This window comes from Fopius arisanus, unplaced genomic scaffold (assembly GCF_000806365.1).
Source record: "Fopius arisanus strain USDA-PBARC FA_bdor unplaced genomic scaffold, ASM80636v1 scaffold00004, whole genome shotgun sequence".
Classification (NCBI taxonomy): domain Eukaryota; kingdom Metazoa; phylum Arthropoda; class Insecta; order Hymenoptera; family Braconidae; genus Fopius; species Fopius arisanus.
In genome coordinates this window covers 1,559,717-1,576,046 of record NW_011887743.1, presented here as the reverse complement: position 1 = coordinate 1,576,046, position 16,330 = coordinate 1,559,717, and the positions used below count along the sequence as shown (strand labels likewise).

General features: G+C 36.4%; 4 protein-coding genes across 4 annotated transcripts in view; 3 read left to right on the top strand and 1 right to left on the bottom strand.

Moving 5' to 3' along the window:
• The first annotated feature begins 7,825 nt into the window (after positions 1-7,825).
• Positions 7,826-11,352, top strand: Achl (La ribonucleoprotein translational regulator Achilles). Its single transcript, XM_011314052.1, has 3 exons — positions 7,826-8,779; positions 9,056-9,431; positions 10,211-11,352. Exons 1-3 carry the CDS (start codon positions 8,042-8,044, stop codon positions 10,798-10,800), a joined length of 1,704 nt encoding a protein of 567 aa, XP_011312354.1. The 5' UTR covers positions 7,826-8,041; the 3' UTR covers positions 10,801-11,352.
• A 685-nt stretch (positions 11,353-12,037) lies between these two features.
• Positions 12,038-13,031, top strand: LOC105272090 (uncharacterized protein C20orf24 homolog). The gene is made up of 4 exons (XM_011313989.1): positions 12,038-12,247; positions 12,332-12,435; positions 12,494-12,623; positions 12,797-13,031. Exons 1-4 carry the CDS (start codon positions 12,149-12,151, stop codon positions 12,836-12,838), a joined length of 375 nt encoding a protein of 124 aa, XP_011312291.1. The 5' UTR covers positions 12,038-12,148; the 3' UTR covers positions 12,839-13,031.
• Prpk (TP53 regulating kinase) lies at positions 13,017-14,159 on the bottom strand. Its single transcript, XM_011313999.1, has 2 exons — positions 13,834-14,159; positions 13,017-13,574 (listed from the first exon to the last, which is right to left on the bottom strand). Exons 1-2 carry the CDS (start codon positions 14,024-14,026, stop codon positions 13,069-13,071), a joined length of 699 nt encoding a protein of 232 aa, XP_011312301.1. The 5' UTR covers positions 14,027-14,159; the 3' UTR covers positions 13,017-13,068.
• Positions 14,160-14,887: 728 nt separating this feature from the next.
• Positions 14,888-16,330, top strand: part of LOC105272102 (uncharacterized) — a 3,877-nt gene continuing 2,434 nt past the window's right edge. The window contains exon 1 of the mRNA XM_011314009.1: positions 14,888-15,896. Within this exon, the coding sequence (XP_011312311.1) occupies positions 15,368-15,896 (529 nt within the window). The 5' untranslated portion in view covers positions 14,888-15,367. The remainder of the gene's footprint in view (positions 15,897-16,330) is intronic.

Below are 16,330 nucleotides of genomic sequence, written 5' to 3'. Positions count from 1 at the left end.
GGTTCTATTAAAAATTTTCATATCTCCTTTGATTTGGGAGATATTTCCAAAAAGTCATTTTATCGATTCGAAATTTGAATTTCCCTTTAAAAAAAATTCCATGTAACGTTTTTTGAAGCCAGTTCCTTCAATATATACATATATATATATCCATATATATAAATAATAATATATAATAATATATACAAATATATATTATTATATTTTATTATTATTATTTATATATATGTTTTATTTAAAAAAAAATTGAATTCCGATTCTTATATATCTATTGTTGAAAAACAAAATAGAAAATCGTGGAGGAGTAAAGAATCGTGAAGAATGACTGAAAATCATATTAACTAATTAAAGAAATCGAGGATGAGGGAATAATAAATTAATAGCTATAATAAATTTAGCCAGAAACTCGTCTGCGAGTGAATTCCAATATTTCTTGAAATGCAGTAGCAATATTCCCACCAATCCTCCACCAAATTAGCATCGAGAGATAATGAGAGACACGACAAACAAGTCCAACTGAAACCAGGAAGATAAATCCTTGAGCTCGTGATTACTCAAAATATCTATCATTAAATGACTGCTGTTCCGTACTCTCATTTTTAGTCATTAAAACAGCTCTACAAAGACGATGTAAAAAAAAAAATTGAGGTCGAGTACAAATATAATCGGTTAATTGTTACGATTCTCACCCCTGAGTAATAAAACACAAGCCAGACGTCTAAATATACTAAAGCAATAAAACGCGGGACCTAATTACAACAAATATATTTTGGATGATAAAAGTGTCAGGAGTGAATAAAAATGGAAATAAATGGGGAGAAGTTTTAGTGAAAAAAGAAAATGAGCCAAGGACGACGAAATTGTCTGTAAAAATGGGCAGAGCTGAGGGGCAGATAAACGAGAGTCAAAAATCAGGGGAAAAAAGAAGATAATTCAAAGACGTCTCCGGGTTCGAATCGAAGGACATTGCTGGTATGTACACGATATATTGTTTACTGGGTCAAGGGATTTCAAGTTTGTCTCGCACCGACACTCACATGTACGGAAAATGCCTCGGGCTATGAGTACTTTAGTTTGTTTAATAGGTGCGTTATTTTTTATTATTATTCTCGGATTAGTACTCCTGTCTCGTGTGAAGAATTCATTTCCATATTTCCAACTCAATAAATGCGTGCATTTAATCCTAATAAGTCTTCCCCACATATCCCAATTTTTCAATTTTTTTTCTTTCAATTTTTTAAAATTTTTAGAGAAATACAAAGGATGTCTTTTTTTTTGTTGTTAAAAAAGTTTTTGCGGCTATTTCAAATGCTATAAACAAGAGTTTTTTCGCATCTCGACACCATTTTATTTTTGATGATTCACGTTTGAAAAAAAATCGGCAAAAAAAGTAACGATTTGTAAATGATTCTAGGGAATTTCCATCGGGAATTTGAATTTTCCAATTGAAATTTCAACGAAATCAGGTAGAAAATGTGGAATAGAAATCGTAATGATTTTTTTTTGTCTGAGTAATCATTGGTTAATTAATCATTCCGATGATTTCACAAAAACCATTGACTCTAATGAAGCCCACTTTCGGGACAATGCAATGAATTGTATGTGTTTTTGTGTGAGTCATCGAAAGCATTAAACTCTGTGCGGATATGTCATTTGGATGGATGAAAGTCATTGTCTATTGCCTCTTTCTCGTAATATGGTCATGGTCATCGTGGCGAATCACCCCGGGGCCTCGCACTCGTGTATTATTCTATCTAACAAATACACGATCATCAAGTATTCCCAAGTGGTTTTTGTCAGCGTCTAAATACCTGAGACTAGAATATCAGATCATAATCCGTCATTTTAAATTCAAGAGAGTAATACTCTCGGATGTATTCACCATCACAATTTATTATGAATGAAACGAGAAAATATCAAGAGGTCTGGGTTGAAGAAAAGCTATCAAAATATTGCGAGAACTTTGTTTAAGGATTTTTCAGTGAGAAAACGATGGAAATACCTCCAAAATTTTCTTAAATAATTGTTCAATTCCCAGGAACGGGATGAGATGACGTGCGTGTCATTTTATGAGGATTAATAGTTTTAATAATTATTTGAAAACACGAGGTGGGAGCGTCGCCATCTTGGAAGGGAGAGGTACGCGGGAAAGATGGCGGCGCCTACTTTTTTCGCTCACCTCGTATTTTTAAACAATTATTTCAATTATTAGCCTCTTTCGAATAACTTTCTGTTTATTTCATCCCGTTTTTATCGAATGAACAAATTTTTCAAATTATTTACAATAAATTTCTATAACTTTTTCGTTGACAATTGCAGGCGCAAAGTTTCGACCGACCGTCCGATGTTTATACAACCGAATAATTAGATAAAATTCCCTGAATTAAAAGAATTACTTGTTTAATAATTCCAAAAGTAAAACAATAATTATCGATTAAATAAATATTTTGACGCATAATGTACCGCGTAACTATGAGAGACGAAAAATCAAAAAAGAGAAAGAAAAAAATAATTCTCATCGGCGTATCAGGTCCACCGATTCCGCGTGTTTTCGCAGTGATTTTTTGATTTCAGGTGATAAATCGGGATAAAAATGATCCACATATTTGGCAAGCTACCCTGACCCAGTTTCCGGCCCCCATGGTATACGATTCCTGTCTCGCAAACTACCAACGGCTCCAACAGCCCCAGGGCAAAATCACCGAGTGTAAGAATCTCGTATGTTCCCCTGTGCATTCATCACATATTTATTGACGTGTTGCTAATGTTTGTCGGATGTTTGTCCTTCGGTTTTGCCACTGATCACGATTTTCGCTCATACTGTGCCTCCAATCCATAAAGTTTCATCTTCACGTTTCACTGGAGAAAAAATTATTCTATAATTCTATAACTTATTTGAGTAAAAGAAAATATGAAGATGATATGAATACACATATTATATTATATAAATAATATTAATTATAATTAATAAATGGAAATTAAATGATCAGAGTCGGAAGTTGTGAAACATCGGGAAAAGTTTCTGATGCAATTTTTTATCCGGAAAGTTTTTTTTTTCGTCGAAGAGATTTATTCCACATGTCGTGAAGGGAAGACCCACTGACGAATGGCTCTCACATTATCGTCAGACTGTTGGCCGCTAATTGCATTATCTCGATCTGAATTTTTATTCTTCTTCATTTGCAGAAGAGCTGAATTTTTCTCCACCCTACAATTTCCCCGGTTTCAACTGACAAATATCTGGACAACGGTTGGAGCTAGAAAAAAATGTTAAATACGTTTCCTCTGGAGAATTTCGTCAGCTACAAAAAATGTATGATAACATTTCCTCGTAGAGTGATTAATTCCCGAGATAATCCCGAGTGAGTAAAATTTGATTCTCAAAAGAAAATCAATTGCTGGAAAAATTGATAACTTCAATTGTTATTTTACCTCGTAGCCTTGACAATACAAAATCACGTAATAACATTCATGAATTCCCATCGAATAATAAAAACAGTGGGAGAAAAACTCATCGTAAACAAGTGCATGACACATCTTCAATTATCGAGTAACAGAAAAAGACAATTGTGAATTTAAGGTGTCATCGAAATATCACGGGGGGATTTTATCATCTCGCCACAATAAAATCTCATAAAATCTATTAGACACTCACGTAATAGCCGGAGGGAAATCATACAACTGTTATTGTCATGTGTGAGTGCTCTGGTGACTTCAATAACTTTACGTAAACGTGTTAATTTGATTATTGTCGAGTAATATTCGATCAGTAAGACGGATGATTTGTAACGTGCTCTTTCATCTCATCACCACGTGGATTGGCATAATATGTTTGTCAATAGAGTATAAACACGATGAATAAACTAATTGTGATTTATAGTTTCCTTATTCTCCAATCCCCGATTAGGAGATATCACCTTTATTTTTATCATTAAGACGAGCCTAGTTGTTTTTTTTTATTGGGGAAATCGGTGGTTTTTTATTGCAAAAGTTATGAGCAGGAACGGTCTAATTGCTCATCAGATTATATTTGCGTAATTGCAATGGAATTTCGAAATATTTACAGGAAAAATCGCAAACAAATATGAAATATCTCAGACTATCTCTGATTTTGATGAAAATCTCGAAATCTAAGACAGATAGCGAAATTTTTGTTATAACCTTTTTTGGAGAGCCAATAAACAGCTTCAAAAAAGGTCCCAATAAAAATAGCGCTATCCCCCTTAGATTTCGGTAAAACTGACATTTCCCTTGAGAACCGTTCACGATAACTCAATTTTCACTAATCACCAGTTATCGGCAAAAATCTCGGAATCTACAGGAGATAGCGAAATTTTTATCAAAACCTTTTTTGTGGCTCTCAACGATTTCTACAGAAAAGGTTTATACGAAAATTTCGATATCTCTTTTAGTTTCCGAGATTTTCATGGATAATTGGCACGAGCGACTTGTCAGGGTCGATGGGGATTTTTTCGATGGATCGGCGTGGATTTAGCGGTGCGTTCTCGAATTTTCGAAATAGATTTTTTCTCCTCATTACCCACATGGTGGTGAGAAGGAACAAACGTGTTGTACACGTCCTTTCAATGCCCCGAAGGCAATAAAAGGCTCCTTACGCGACACTAGCCGCACTTGACCCATATCTTATTATGCTCGCAGCGTCCGGATGCGGCTCGAAACGCGTTTATCTTTTGGAGGTTATCAGTCTCAATGTAATATATTACCCCTCCCCCAATCGCCCTCAATCACCCCCAATCACCCCCATAAATAATTTGTCACAACTCCATTCATTACAAAAATAGTAAAACCGATTGCATTACCGAACAACTAAAATCTGCTCGCTGATCCCTCCATTTTTTCACTAAAACTCCAAAACTAGGGCAGATATCAAAATTTTCGATATTACCTTTTTTAAAGCTCTTAGTTAGATCTGGAAAAAAGGTAGTAACGAAAATTTTTGTATGGCCGGTAGTTTCGGTGATATTTCAAAAAACTCATTGAAGTGAAAATCAAAAATTTGTTCTCAGGATTGATTTCAATGCAGAATCACTCACTTTGTTGTGCCCCGTGTGGAATTATTAAATTGCAGTTGTCTACATGAAGAAACTATTTATTACGAAAATATTCTTCCGCGATGTAATATATTTATCGTACTCCCGCAGTTTTCATTCTTTATTTATCAATAGTCCGTGTATTATCCAATCCAGTTGGCCTTCGTACATTTGCACATCCTTCTTTTTCTCATATGAGAAAACATATCCTGGAGATTTCTAGGAAATTTTTGTGTTTTTACGATTTCATATTTTTCTCGATACTCCAACTATTCTATTTCATTTATTCTGTTTGACGTCAAACTTCATCAAGTGTTTCCCCGAGTTTCATGTAATTTTCATGAAAGAGTCATCGAAAACACGTACAATTCATTTACCAACCGTCTCACTGAATTTTTCTCCCCATTTTTAATCATTTTTATTAAAAAACAAAATGATATTTTACACTCCATTCGTAAAAACCTCGAAATCGCAGCAGCTGTCCAATTTTTCGGTAATATCCCCGAAAATAAGAGAGATATAAAAATTTTCATTAGTACCTTTTTTATCGGGCTAATTACGGACTATAAAAAAGGTCATTACAATAATTGCGCTATCTCCCTTAGTTTCAGAGATATTCACTTCAAGATTGACTCTGAAATTTGACAACAATTTTATCATTCGAATTCTGGGAGAATACAATTAATACAAAATGTTTGCAATAAAAAAATAATAACCGCGACATAAATCTTCTGATGTTTCAACTCACCCATTCCCGAGATAAATCCCCTCAATTAATGGAGTCAGTAACAATACATCAGAGGCAATAAACACTTCAATTAAAAAAAATAAAAACAAAAATAGCTCCTCCATTTTAATAAACGATCATGCGAAGGCCGAATAGTCTATCAAAACATTCACTCATCGATGGATTTCGTAGCAAATAAATAGATAAATAATGTATAACATTCTGATCAATAACTAATTCAAAACCAATAAAATCTCATTATCTTTCTATTCATTAATTCTCCTCTAGCTAAATAAATTCCAGACTGTAATTGTGGGAGATTATAATCCTTCGATCACTCGCGCCTTAACGAGTGGTGGTTACATTTATTTTTTATCTTATTATTTCCATAACTGAAGGAAATTTCATTTTTTTATTTAAAATAAAAGAATTTATTCCACTGAGATAAAAATTTGGTACACGATTTATGTAATGAGTTTACGAACAATATCTCGGAATCCAATAGAGATACAGAGATATTCGTAATGACCTTTTTTGTGGGTCTCATTCTACTCTACAAAAAAGCTTTTAACAAAAATTTCGATATCTCTGTTAGATTCGGAGATATTCCACGAAGACTGGACTGGATTTTTCATTAATTTCCGAATGTTTGGGACGAGAAAAGATTGACCGGATAAATTATTTAGCGTGGAATAAAGCTGTTGCGAATGCTGATTTTGAACTTATTGGATTGTAATTGAAGTTTTGAATTACTCATCGAAAATAATCCATTGAGTTCTGCTTTCTCTCGTGAAGATACTCATGTTCAAGGATAACTTGAGAAGATCCAAGTGCGAATTTCGTCATATTAAATCCCAGACAAGAGCCCATTGAGACGATTACTTCGAGCTATGAATCCTGTAATTACGCCTCGAGCAATCCAACAACAATTGATTTTTTAATTTTTAATCTGAACTTTTAATCTGATTTTTAATCTAATAAACTGCATAACGAATTTAATTGCGTTCATCAAATCCAAAATTCGGAGTATTCATTCAATTAATTAAATTACTTATTCAAAAGTTATTGTAATTTTAATTATAAAACAATCCCAAAACGGCAAAAATTATGAAACAATTCAATAAAATTTTATTTATAATAAACTACCGAGTCTATTCTATTAAATTTCAGACTGATGCCTTCATAAATAATTGAATAAATAAATAAATCATTGAGATAATTTTCAGTTAATAACTTAAATTACTCAATCCCAAAAAATCCCAAAAAATCCCAAAAAATCCCAAAAAATCCCAAAAAATCCCAAAAAATCCCAAAAAATCCCAAAAAATCCCAAAAATCAAAACTGATAAGATTCAATAAAATTTCCTTTATACTAAACAATAGAGTCTTCCCATTATCCATAAATTTCCAGTTCGCAAGTTCTCCCCAACAAAAAAAAATAGCAGATCCCAAAATACGAGCACGACATTAAAAATTCCCGAAGAAATATTGTCCCGCGCATTAATAAATCAGCGACAAACTAAAATAAATAAATAAAACAAGCCTGTGAAGTACCTATAAATAAAGTAACATTGGGCGAAGTCAGTGGTACGAGGATGGAGTGACTCTTGACCGGCATTCTGGAAGGTCGAAACCTCCAGCGAGGTCCTGCTGTTTGACCCTGCTGAGAACACCAGCAATGAGTATTTCCCCACCTAAGGAAGTTAAATCAGTCTAATACACTCACGTAACCACTGCCAACTCCATTTAATATTATCCACCAAACGATTATGAAGAGATGGAGTCAAATGGTGGTGGAGGAAATATTGCCCGTAGTGGAGGCGCACGCGCACAACACCCGGGGAAAGTACTTAAAGACCTCTGAGGTAATTCAAATTCAAAGGCCACTGTCATCTCGACCACTCAACCTGCCTCTACCACCAGCGATTCACATATTTTTCATTTATTTATTTATCAACTTATCTATTATTTTCATCAGCTCCATCCGCTCCATCTTCTCCATCTGCTCCATCATCTCCATCATCTCCATCATCTCCATCCGCTCCATCATCTCCATCCGCTCCATCCGCTCCATCCGCTCCATCATCTCCATCATCTCCATCATCTCCATCATCTCCATCAGTTTCACGGCAACAAGTTCGATTAATCGATTAATAACCAATGATGCATCGATCAATCGGTAATTGAATCGAATTTCGGGTGAGAAGTGAAGTGAAGCGATTACCTTGACACCTAGAAGTTTGAAAATAGACATTAAAAAAAAATGGATGATCACCTGGAGATGCATGAAGAGTCCCTGGATGCCGTGGGTAGTCTCTCGATCTTACCAGCACCAATGAAGAAATCGGACACTCGTGACAGTATTTCATCGGTTGACAGCGATCTCAGTCTGTCATTCGATCGTCGTGGATCCAAGGGTGAGGACGCTGATTTCTCGGATTGCAACAGTGGAACAGACGACAACGAGAGGCTGTCAGACTCTCAGAACAAGTGTGATAATAGAGTTAATAATTTAAACAACGGAGAATCTATTGATGAGAGGCCAGAGGTCCCTAATGACACCCACAACGAAGAGATCATAACTGTGAGTGATGATCTAGCTGAGAAAATAGCCTCCCAGGTGGAATTTTATTTCTCAAACGAGAATATCGTGAAGGATGCGTTTCTCCTGAAACACGTAAAGAGGAATAAAGAGGGATATGTCTCGTTGAAACTCATATCCAGTTTTAAAAGGGTCAAGCATCTCAGCAGGGATTGGCGTGTGGTGGGTGCATCGCTCAAGGCTAAATCAAAAAAATTACAAGTCAATGAACTGGGGACGAAATTGAGAAGGCTCGAGCCACTTCCTCAGTTTGATCAGACGTTACCATCGAGGACTGTTATTGCTGCACGATTGCCCGTTGAAAAAATAACAATTGAATCAGTTGCTGAATTATTTGGCCAGTGCGGAGAAATTGCACTTATTAGAATTCTCAAACCCGGACATCCTGTACCTGCTGAGGTATAAACAAATTATTTATTCAGTTATTTCGAGATTTGTCTTTATCAATTGATTTATTGGTATTCATTGGTATTTATTGGTATTTATTGGTATTTATTGGTATTTATTGGCATTTATTAATTAGAAAGATTAAAAAATCGAATAATCAGTTGAATTAACGATTTAATTTGTCGATAAATAAATGATAAATAAATAATTGATGAATAATTGATGAATCGACTGGTGTATTAATTAAAATAGAGTATCAATTGAAATGATTGAATTGTTTGTTCGCAGATTCGTCAAGCGATTGCTAAAAAATCGGAATTGGGAAGTGATGAGGAATGCGCGTTGATTGAATTTACGGATTCAGCATCGGCTAGGGCTGCCCTGGCCCTTTCCCTCGGGGATGCCAAGATGTTTGAGATGCAGCAAATAGCCGTGAGTGATAAGAAACGGAAGCAGCAGCAGACGAAGGAGGGACTGGGTGTTGGGGCGAAAAAGAGCGCTGGGAGCAGAATTAATGTGAGGCAAAATGGGTACAACTCGTCAAGCTGTCCCAGTGGGTCTGATGAGGAGATCAGGAGCTGCAGGATTGCCAGGGTCGGGAAGAAGCTCGATGGGGTCAAGGTTAATTATCCTACGAGTGGACCGCAGCCTATACCGTATCAAGGTAATTATTACGAAAAATTGCAGTGATTTTGTAGGTTCTGAGGTTTTTTAGTAATATCTCGGAAAATAATAGAGATAGTGAGATTCCTCTTGGGACCTTTTTTGTAGAGCTCATTCAGAGCTACGGAAAAGGTCTTTTCTGAAAACTCGATATTTCTTTTTATTTTTGAAATATTTTCGTTGATGGAGGTCCAGAGATTTTGTAGGTTTTTCGGTGAGTTTTTTGGAGATATCTCAGAAATGGAGGGAAATCGGGAATGACTGTAAGAACCTTTTTTGTAGCTTTTAATTAGCTCTACAAAAAAGGTTCTGATGAAAAAAACGCTAGAATGCTTTCTGCGCTCAAAATTTCACGATATTCGGGCGACTCCGCTTGAATAATCGAAAAATTAAGTCGATTATTCAACTCTCGTCTTACGAAATCATCGGTGGAGTGCGCCACGAAGGAATTAGGTGACACAGATATTCAGGGAATCCTTACCAACGCCGAGGTTTTCGATTTTCTCCAACAGTTACGTCCTAACAGAATTCTCCAGAGATTTAAGTATTTAATCGTATTTGAGGGTGAAAAGTGAAGGAAAAATTATAAAACTGGCATATTATCATTCCCACGTGAAGACCTGAACATTCAACCCTCATTAAACTGAAAAGCCTTCCAAAATATTCATTGGATTAAAATTAATTAATCAATTAAAGTACGAAAAATGCGCTGGAGTAATTAATAATTAGAATTAACTAGAATTATAATTGATTGAATAATAAAAAAATGTATTTCTCCAGGTCCGCCATCCCCGGAAGTCTGGCTTCCACGTCGATTTTCCGCCTGTGTAATAGGAGCGACAGATCAGCTGGACAACGGTCTCCTCATGCGAAGATTGTCAGGCTCCAGTTCAGACACCACAAACTACACGAACTACTCCCGCAGGTTCTCCACTTGTTCCTCAGGATCGGAGACAGGCTACACCTCACCGATCCTCCACAATCATCACCAGAACAATCTCTACCCACCGATGAACTACTGGCCAAACCAGTCCAGGAGATACTCCTGCTGTGGACAATCTCCTCCATTTAATTATGGAAATGGATTCTACCAGACGACAAGACGAGGCTCCGCCGACTGCGGCCCATTCCTCCGGAGGCTCTCCAACTGCAGCAGAGACTCTGGGTATGAGGCCACCAGGAGGCTCTCCTCTTGTTCCTCATCTTCAGAGTCCTGTGGGGGTTTTAGATCACGAAGCAACAGTGGATTCGTCCTCATGGCGCATCTCCCGGAGAATGTCACCAGAATGCCATCCGGACCTGATGGCACTAGGGGTTTTGGAAGGAATAATAATATTGAGAGCAATTCCAGTGTTCAGACCTGCGGGTGAAGAGAGTTCTTGGAGGATTTTTGTGTTATATTTATTTGTTCCATTCTTATTGGTGTGTCTATTCGAGTGGTAACTCTTCCAGGAGATTATTCCATCCGCGGGGAAGTGATAGAGTCCGATTAATTAATTTCCATGTTTCATATTTTGTCGAGTTATTTTTAATGTCCAGAATCATTTGTATTTATTGTCTAGTTACTGGAATTTGTGGACGATTGATTTAATTATCTGGTGAATGCAAATTTTGGGGGGAAATGACATCATATGGATAGAATTAAGATTATCGTTTTAGTACGCATTTGCAGTTGTTGCGAGAACTGAAGAAAGAATTGTGTCGAGAGTCTGAGCATTCGGTGTGAATGGATCTACCGGTATGTGATAAATATTGCTCAGACGTCTGGAATTGTGTGAGTGAAACCGTGGATTTTATGTATTTGTATTATATTTTAAATCATAGGTCATGAATCATATTGTTTATGAATAATGTACTGTGAAGTGTAGGTTTTTTTATGGATTGATGGAGGACACATATTTCGAAATAAATCGAGGTTGAGAAGTCGATTGAATAGTATCTACTGGTATATCACTACACCTGTGCGTTTTCCAATCCTTTTCAGCTATCAATTTATTTTAATTTATTCCTTTCCACACATTTATTTATTTAAACAGCGAAATTGTCCATTAGGATGAGTTCACATTTCTTCGAGGACTTTCTCCCCGAATATCTCGGGATTGACCCAAAATATTGATATTTTCGTAATGACCTTTTTTGTAGCGCATGATTTTCTCTATAAAGAATGAAGAATCCAAAATATCGATATCTCCCTTCAATTTCCAAATATCTCTTAAAAACCGGTTTCGAAGGGAATACGCTTATTCTAGTTTGTTTTAGTCGGATGGTAGATCATGAAAAATATCACAATACGAAAATATTTCAATGATTCGATAATAGACTATCTTAGTCACTCATAAGATTATTAAACAATTGATTTAACTAATTATTTATTGAGGGATTGAATCCTGTAGCAATCCACTGTCATTTACCTTTTTGAAATATTAATTTCAATTGCTCCGAAAAAACCTTGGATTGGTTCCCCGGTTTTTGCGTTTTTTTTTTTTTTTGATTTTTTTTTTTTTTGAGGGTTTGCTTAACCATTTTTTTCCTTAATTCCACCATTGAATTTTTAATTTTTTTTTTTTATTTAAATTTTTTAATTAAATCCCGCCATGTAGTCGCAGTCGGTAAATAAAATTTTCTGAGGTTATCTCGAGTTGAGTAATAGACAGCACATTAGCAGGTCAACATAATTTTTACTTAAAAAATAATAACATAAGGAATAAATAATAAGTCATGTCTCCATCCAGAAGTGATAAACTGGCCAATGGTACAAAATCAGAGCTGAGTATATGGACTCGAGCAATAACTGCCAATTCAGAATGGCCTGACAAGGTAAACATAACCCCATGATTATTCTCATTTAATAAATAAATTCTTACGAATAATGAATTAATGAATGTGAATGACGATTTTTAGGAGGAATTTCTCGACGTCATCTACTGGAGTCGACAGGTCATAGGACTGATCATTGGAATTGCCTGGGGGATTATTCCCCTCAAAGGATTTGTCGCATTGTTGCTGTCAGTATTCGCCTGCCAATTAATTACTGATTATGTTTTAACATATGTTTTTTTACAGATTTGTTGTTGTCAATGCTGGAATCACGTATTTGTACATTAGTAATTTCCAACAAATTGATGAGGAGGAGTTCGGAGGGATCTGGGAGTTGACGAAAGAGGGATTTATGACGTCTTTCGCTGGATTTCTGGTGAATACAATTGTCCAGATTTTTTATCGAGCAAATAGAGAGAAAAGAGACGAATGGAAATGAGTTCTTTATTTTAAACGAGATTGTTTATTCTCAGAATTAATTTATGAACTCATGAATTCCGTTGATTTATGAGGGATGAATGAAATTATTGAAACTTTGTTTGATTTCAGGTAACTTGGATAATAATATACTCTGGATTACACTTCGAATGACACAGAGTGACAGGAATAAATTTCCTACTCATGAATTCCTCGTAATATGGCGACACTCGAGCCCGTGGATTCATTTTCATTCCCAATAATGTAAATATGTATTTCGAATCCTCGCTCACGGTCTCCATGTTGTTATCCAATAATTCCCATTATCCCCGATAATTGAGAATTAAACGCGTTTCGAACAAAATAATACGCATGACTTTATTAATGAAATAATACAAATAAGTTCATCCGATCATAAGTCTCTTTCTCCCTCGAGCCCTCACTTCTTCGTATTTCGTGACAATTTCCCTTCTCTGTTTATCATCCACGTGTTCCTGGTAATTATTCATAATTATGGAGAATAATTCAGGTACTTGTGAGTGAGAACTCAATAACGAGCGTTCAAGAACGTATAAATCCACAGCTTTATCTTCGGCGGTTGAATCGATTCTAGCGAGACCAAAATCGATAAAAATGAAAGCATCATTACGGGTTTTTTCTTCATCAATCAATTCGTTTTTTATGAGAATGTTGGATGTGGTCAGGTCACCGTGGATGAGATGCTTTGAATGGAGTTTAGCTATCAATATTCCCAGAGACTCGCCGAGTCCTTTCATCCAGTTTTTATCATCAGTTTTCCCTCCAATCTTTGAATTTATGTAGAATTTCAAAGCAATCGCGTCGTTTATATATTCCATATAAATAGAACGCTCTTCTAGGTCCACATAGAAGATCGTCGGCGTGGAAACTCCTGAAGAGATCATGATTATTATTGATTGAGACTGATTTATCGAAAAGTCAAATGAATTCAGTAGTTTTCGCGTTATAACTCGGATTCTATGAGAGATAGAGATATTCTCTTAGGGACCTTTTTTGTAGAGCGGAAGGAAAACCACAGAAAAGGTCTGGAGTACTATTCCGCTATCTCTCTCAGATCCAAAGATATCTCCCAAAAACCTACGTATGGGCGAAATCGACTTTTTTAAATTTCCAAACCAAAAACATCTCACCCGCTATTTTCGCTCGCACAATCGCTCGACTCTCGTTCTTAACCCGATCCTTGCTGAGGGTCTCATCAAGATCCGGATGTCTGTAAGTTTTCTTAAACCTCTCCTTGACAAGTGTGTCCCTCCCCAGATAGGATCCCCGATAAATTCGCGCCTCGGCCCCTTGCGCGATCAGTTCAAACCCCTCCAACACCATTTCCCGCGCTATTTCCTGTGCCCTGAGTAAATAAACTAATTAACAACTAAAGAACCTCGGAAAAACCATAAATTTTTGCCCACAAATCTTTTGAAAACACCGAAAAACAACTGGAACACGTGGTTATGTTTCCATCGACGCGAATAAATCATTTCTATTTGGCGGCACTCTCTCATGTGCGCCGAGGCGATGCGCAGTAGCACAAAGTAAATAGTGCGTGCGATGCGAGATTGAGCGACAAAATTGAAAAAAGTGTCTGAAATAATCGAAAAATTGACGAAAAAGTGGAACATTGGGATAATAAATCATCGGATTTTCCTCATAAATAAAAATCCGTCAGTAATTCGTGAATTTTGGATGAGAAAAGTGAAAAATTGAGGGAAAATTCGCCATCACTAGCGCTAGCGGACGCGTGGGCGAATTGGACTAACGATTAATTTCGGTTATCTCCATGGATACGAGTTGGAAATTATTTTGCACTGTCAATCATTTGTTTATAATTTAATCGTAATTCCGATGATGAAGGAGTGGCAACAGAGTCTCGATGTTAAACGTTTCATAACCGAAATGCAGAAGCGACCGGCACTTTGGGACCAGAAACATGTGTTGTATCATAATCGAGATGTCACCAATCGAATGTGGATCGAGTTGTCAGCGATTTTGAATATTCACAGTGAGTACTAATTATTTATAGATAAATTATTCATTCAAATCAATAATTCGTTAATCAATCAAGAATTTTCCGTTTATTTCCGAAATAATTGGCTACAAAAACGTACATAAACCCAAATTACATGTCGGAATACATATTCTACAGTTAATTAATAATAATAACTAATTATTGGCACCAGGACTTGAAGTTTTGCTATCAGAAATGACCGCCAAAATCGAATGATTATCAAAAATTTATCGGTAAGTTGTCCCTCAATTTTCTGTCCGACATGTGACGCGAATTCGAATCGCTCGAATACGATTGCGTGTTGGATTTACTCACACCCGCTACTACATACCTATATATATATATATACATATATATATACTGGGATAGTATTCTCGTCCCGATCTATACCGACACTGCAACCCAACCTCAAGTGAAGCGATCGTGTGACGAATTTTCATGTTGTGTCATTAGTCTTCAACTTCTCCACGAATTCACCCATCGCAATAAATACCTTCTGCATTGATAATTGGATAAACTGATAAAGCAATTAGAATGACCTTGTGACCTTGACAAGGAGCCCTGGTCCCTGAGTAATCGACATGCTGAGACATCCTGAGGAAATCGGATGACAATCACATGCCAAAAAGATTGGATTTTCAAATTTCATTTGATTTAAAATCATGAAAACCGGATCAGAACGATCACGAGCTTATCGTGAAAGGCGGAAGCTGGAGAGGCCACCGAAAGCTCCACCCAAGACTAATAAGCAGAGGTGTAAAGAGTACAGGGAAAGGGTGAAAGCCCTGAAAGCTTTCCAGGGAGTGACAAAACGAGAAGAGAAATTGGAAGACAGAGAATTGGTGGTTGCAGAGGGTCTGGAGAACCATCAGGCAGCAGTCGTGCCCCGGATGAATGAGGAAGGCCCTAGGAGGTCCTTGAGACAATGGAAGGACAACAAAGAGCGGTGTCGAGAGTACAGAGCTAGACTGAAGACCCTGAGAGCTCAAATGACTGAGACATCCCGGAATAGCGAAATACAATTGAATGTTGGGGGATCATCTCCAGGGGATCAACCATCTACTGACGATCTACCACTCGTGGAACAGGTACAACAGGAATTGGAATCGGAAAGCAATCCTCAAGGTCAACCTTTAGATGACACAGCTGACGATAATGATGGGGATTGTGCGGATCTAGATCGTGTGGATGGTACGTTGGGTCTCACGGAGAGTTTTTCCATTTGTTATCAATTATTGTTTCAGTAGATTGTTATCAGGGGAAAAGATGTGGTCAATGAATGGAGAGGATAGGGTGATTACTGTTTGGAATAGATCGGACAGCTCTTCGTGGGTTTTCGCTTCGAGAATTCGAATGTTTCCAATTATTTATTTAGTTTTGGGTTTTTATTTTTCATATCGCCTCGGTTTTAATCGGCTTAATTATTCAATTAATCGGATTAATAATTTCTAGTGATGACGATTGAAATTGAAAATCTACGTTATGTGTGAGGAAATTTACGCGTTAATATTTCTATCGGGTAATTAATGTTATCGGTTATTAAAATTAATCAGTTAAGTATTTATTTATGTATCGGTTATTAAAATTAATCAGTTAAGTATTTATTTATGTATCGGTTATTAAAA

Excerpts from the sequence above, each read along its gene's own strand:
- LOC105272090 (XM_011313989.1), top strand. The coding sequence starts at position 12,149 with ATGTCTCCATCCAGAAGTGATAAACTGGCCAATGGTACAAAATCAGAG. Across the intron at positions 12,248-12,331 it reads ATTCAGAATGGCCTGACAAG|GAGGAATTTCTCGACGTCAT; the intron begins GTAAACATAACC and ends GACGATTTTTAG. Across the intron at positions 12,436-12,493 it reads GGATTTGTCGCATTGTTGCT|ATTTGTTGTTGTCAATGCTG; the intron begins GTCAGTATTCGC and ends GTTTTTTTACAG.
- Achl (XM_011314052.1), top strand. The coding sequence starts at position 8,042 with ATGGATGATCACCTGGAGATGCATGAAGAGTCCCTGGATGCCGTGGGT. Across the intron at positions 8,780-9,055 it reads GACATCCTGTACCTGCTGAG|ATTCGTCAAGCGATTGCTAA; the intron begins GTATAAACAAAT and ends GTTTGTTCGCAG. Across the intron at positions 9,432-10,210 it reads GCAGCCTATACCGTATCAAG|GTCCGCCATCCCCGGAAGTC; the intron begins GTAATTATTACG and ends GTATTTCTCCAG.
- Prpk (XM_011313999.1), bottom strand. The coding sequence starts at position 14,026 with ATGGTGTTGGAGGGGTTTGAACTGATCGCGCAAGGGGCCGAGGCGCGA. Across the intron at positions 13,575-13,833 it reads TGTGCGAGCGAAAATAGCGG|GAGTTTCCACGCCGACGATC; the intron begins GTGAGATGTTTT and ends TGATCTCTTCAG.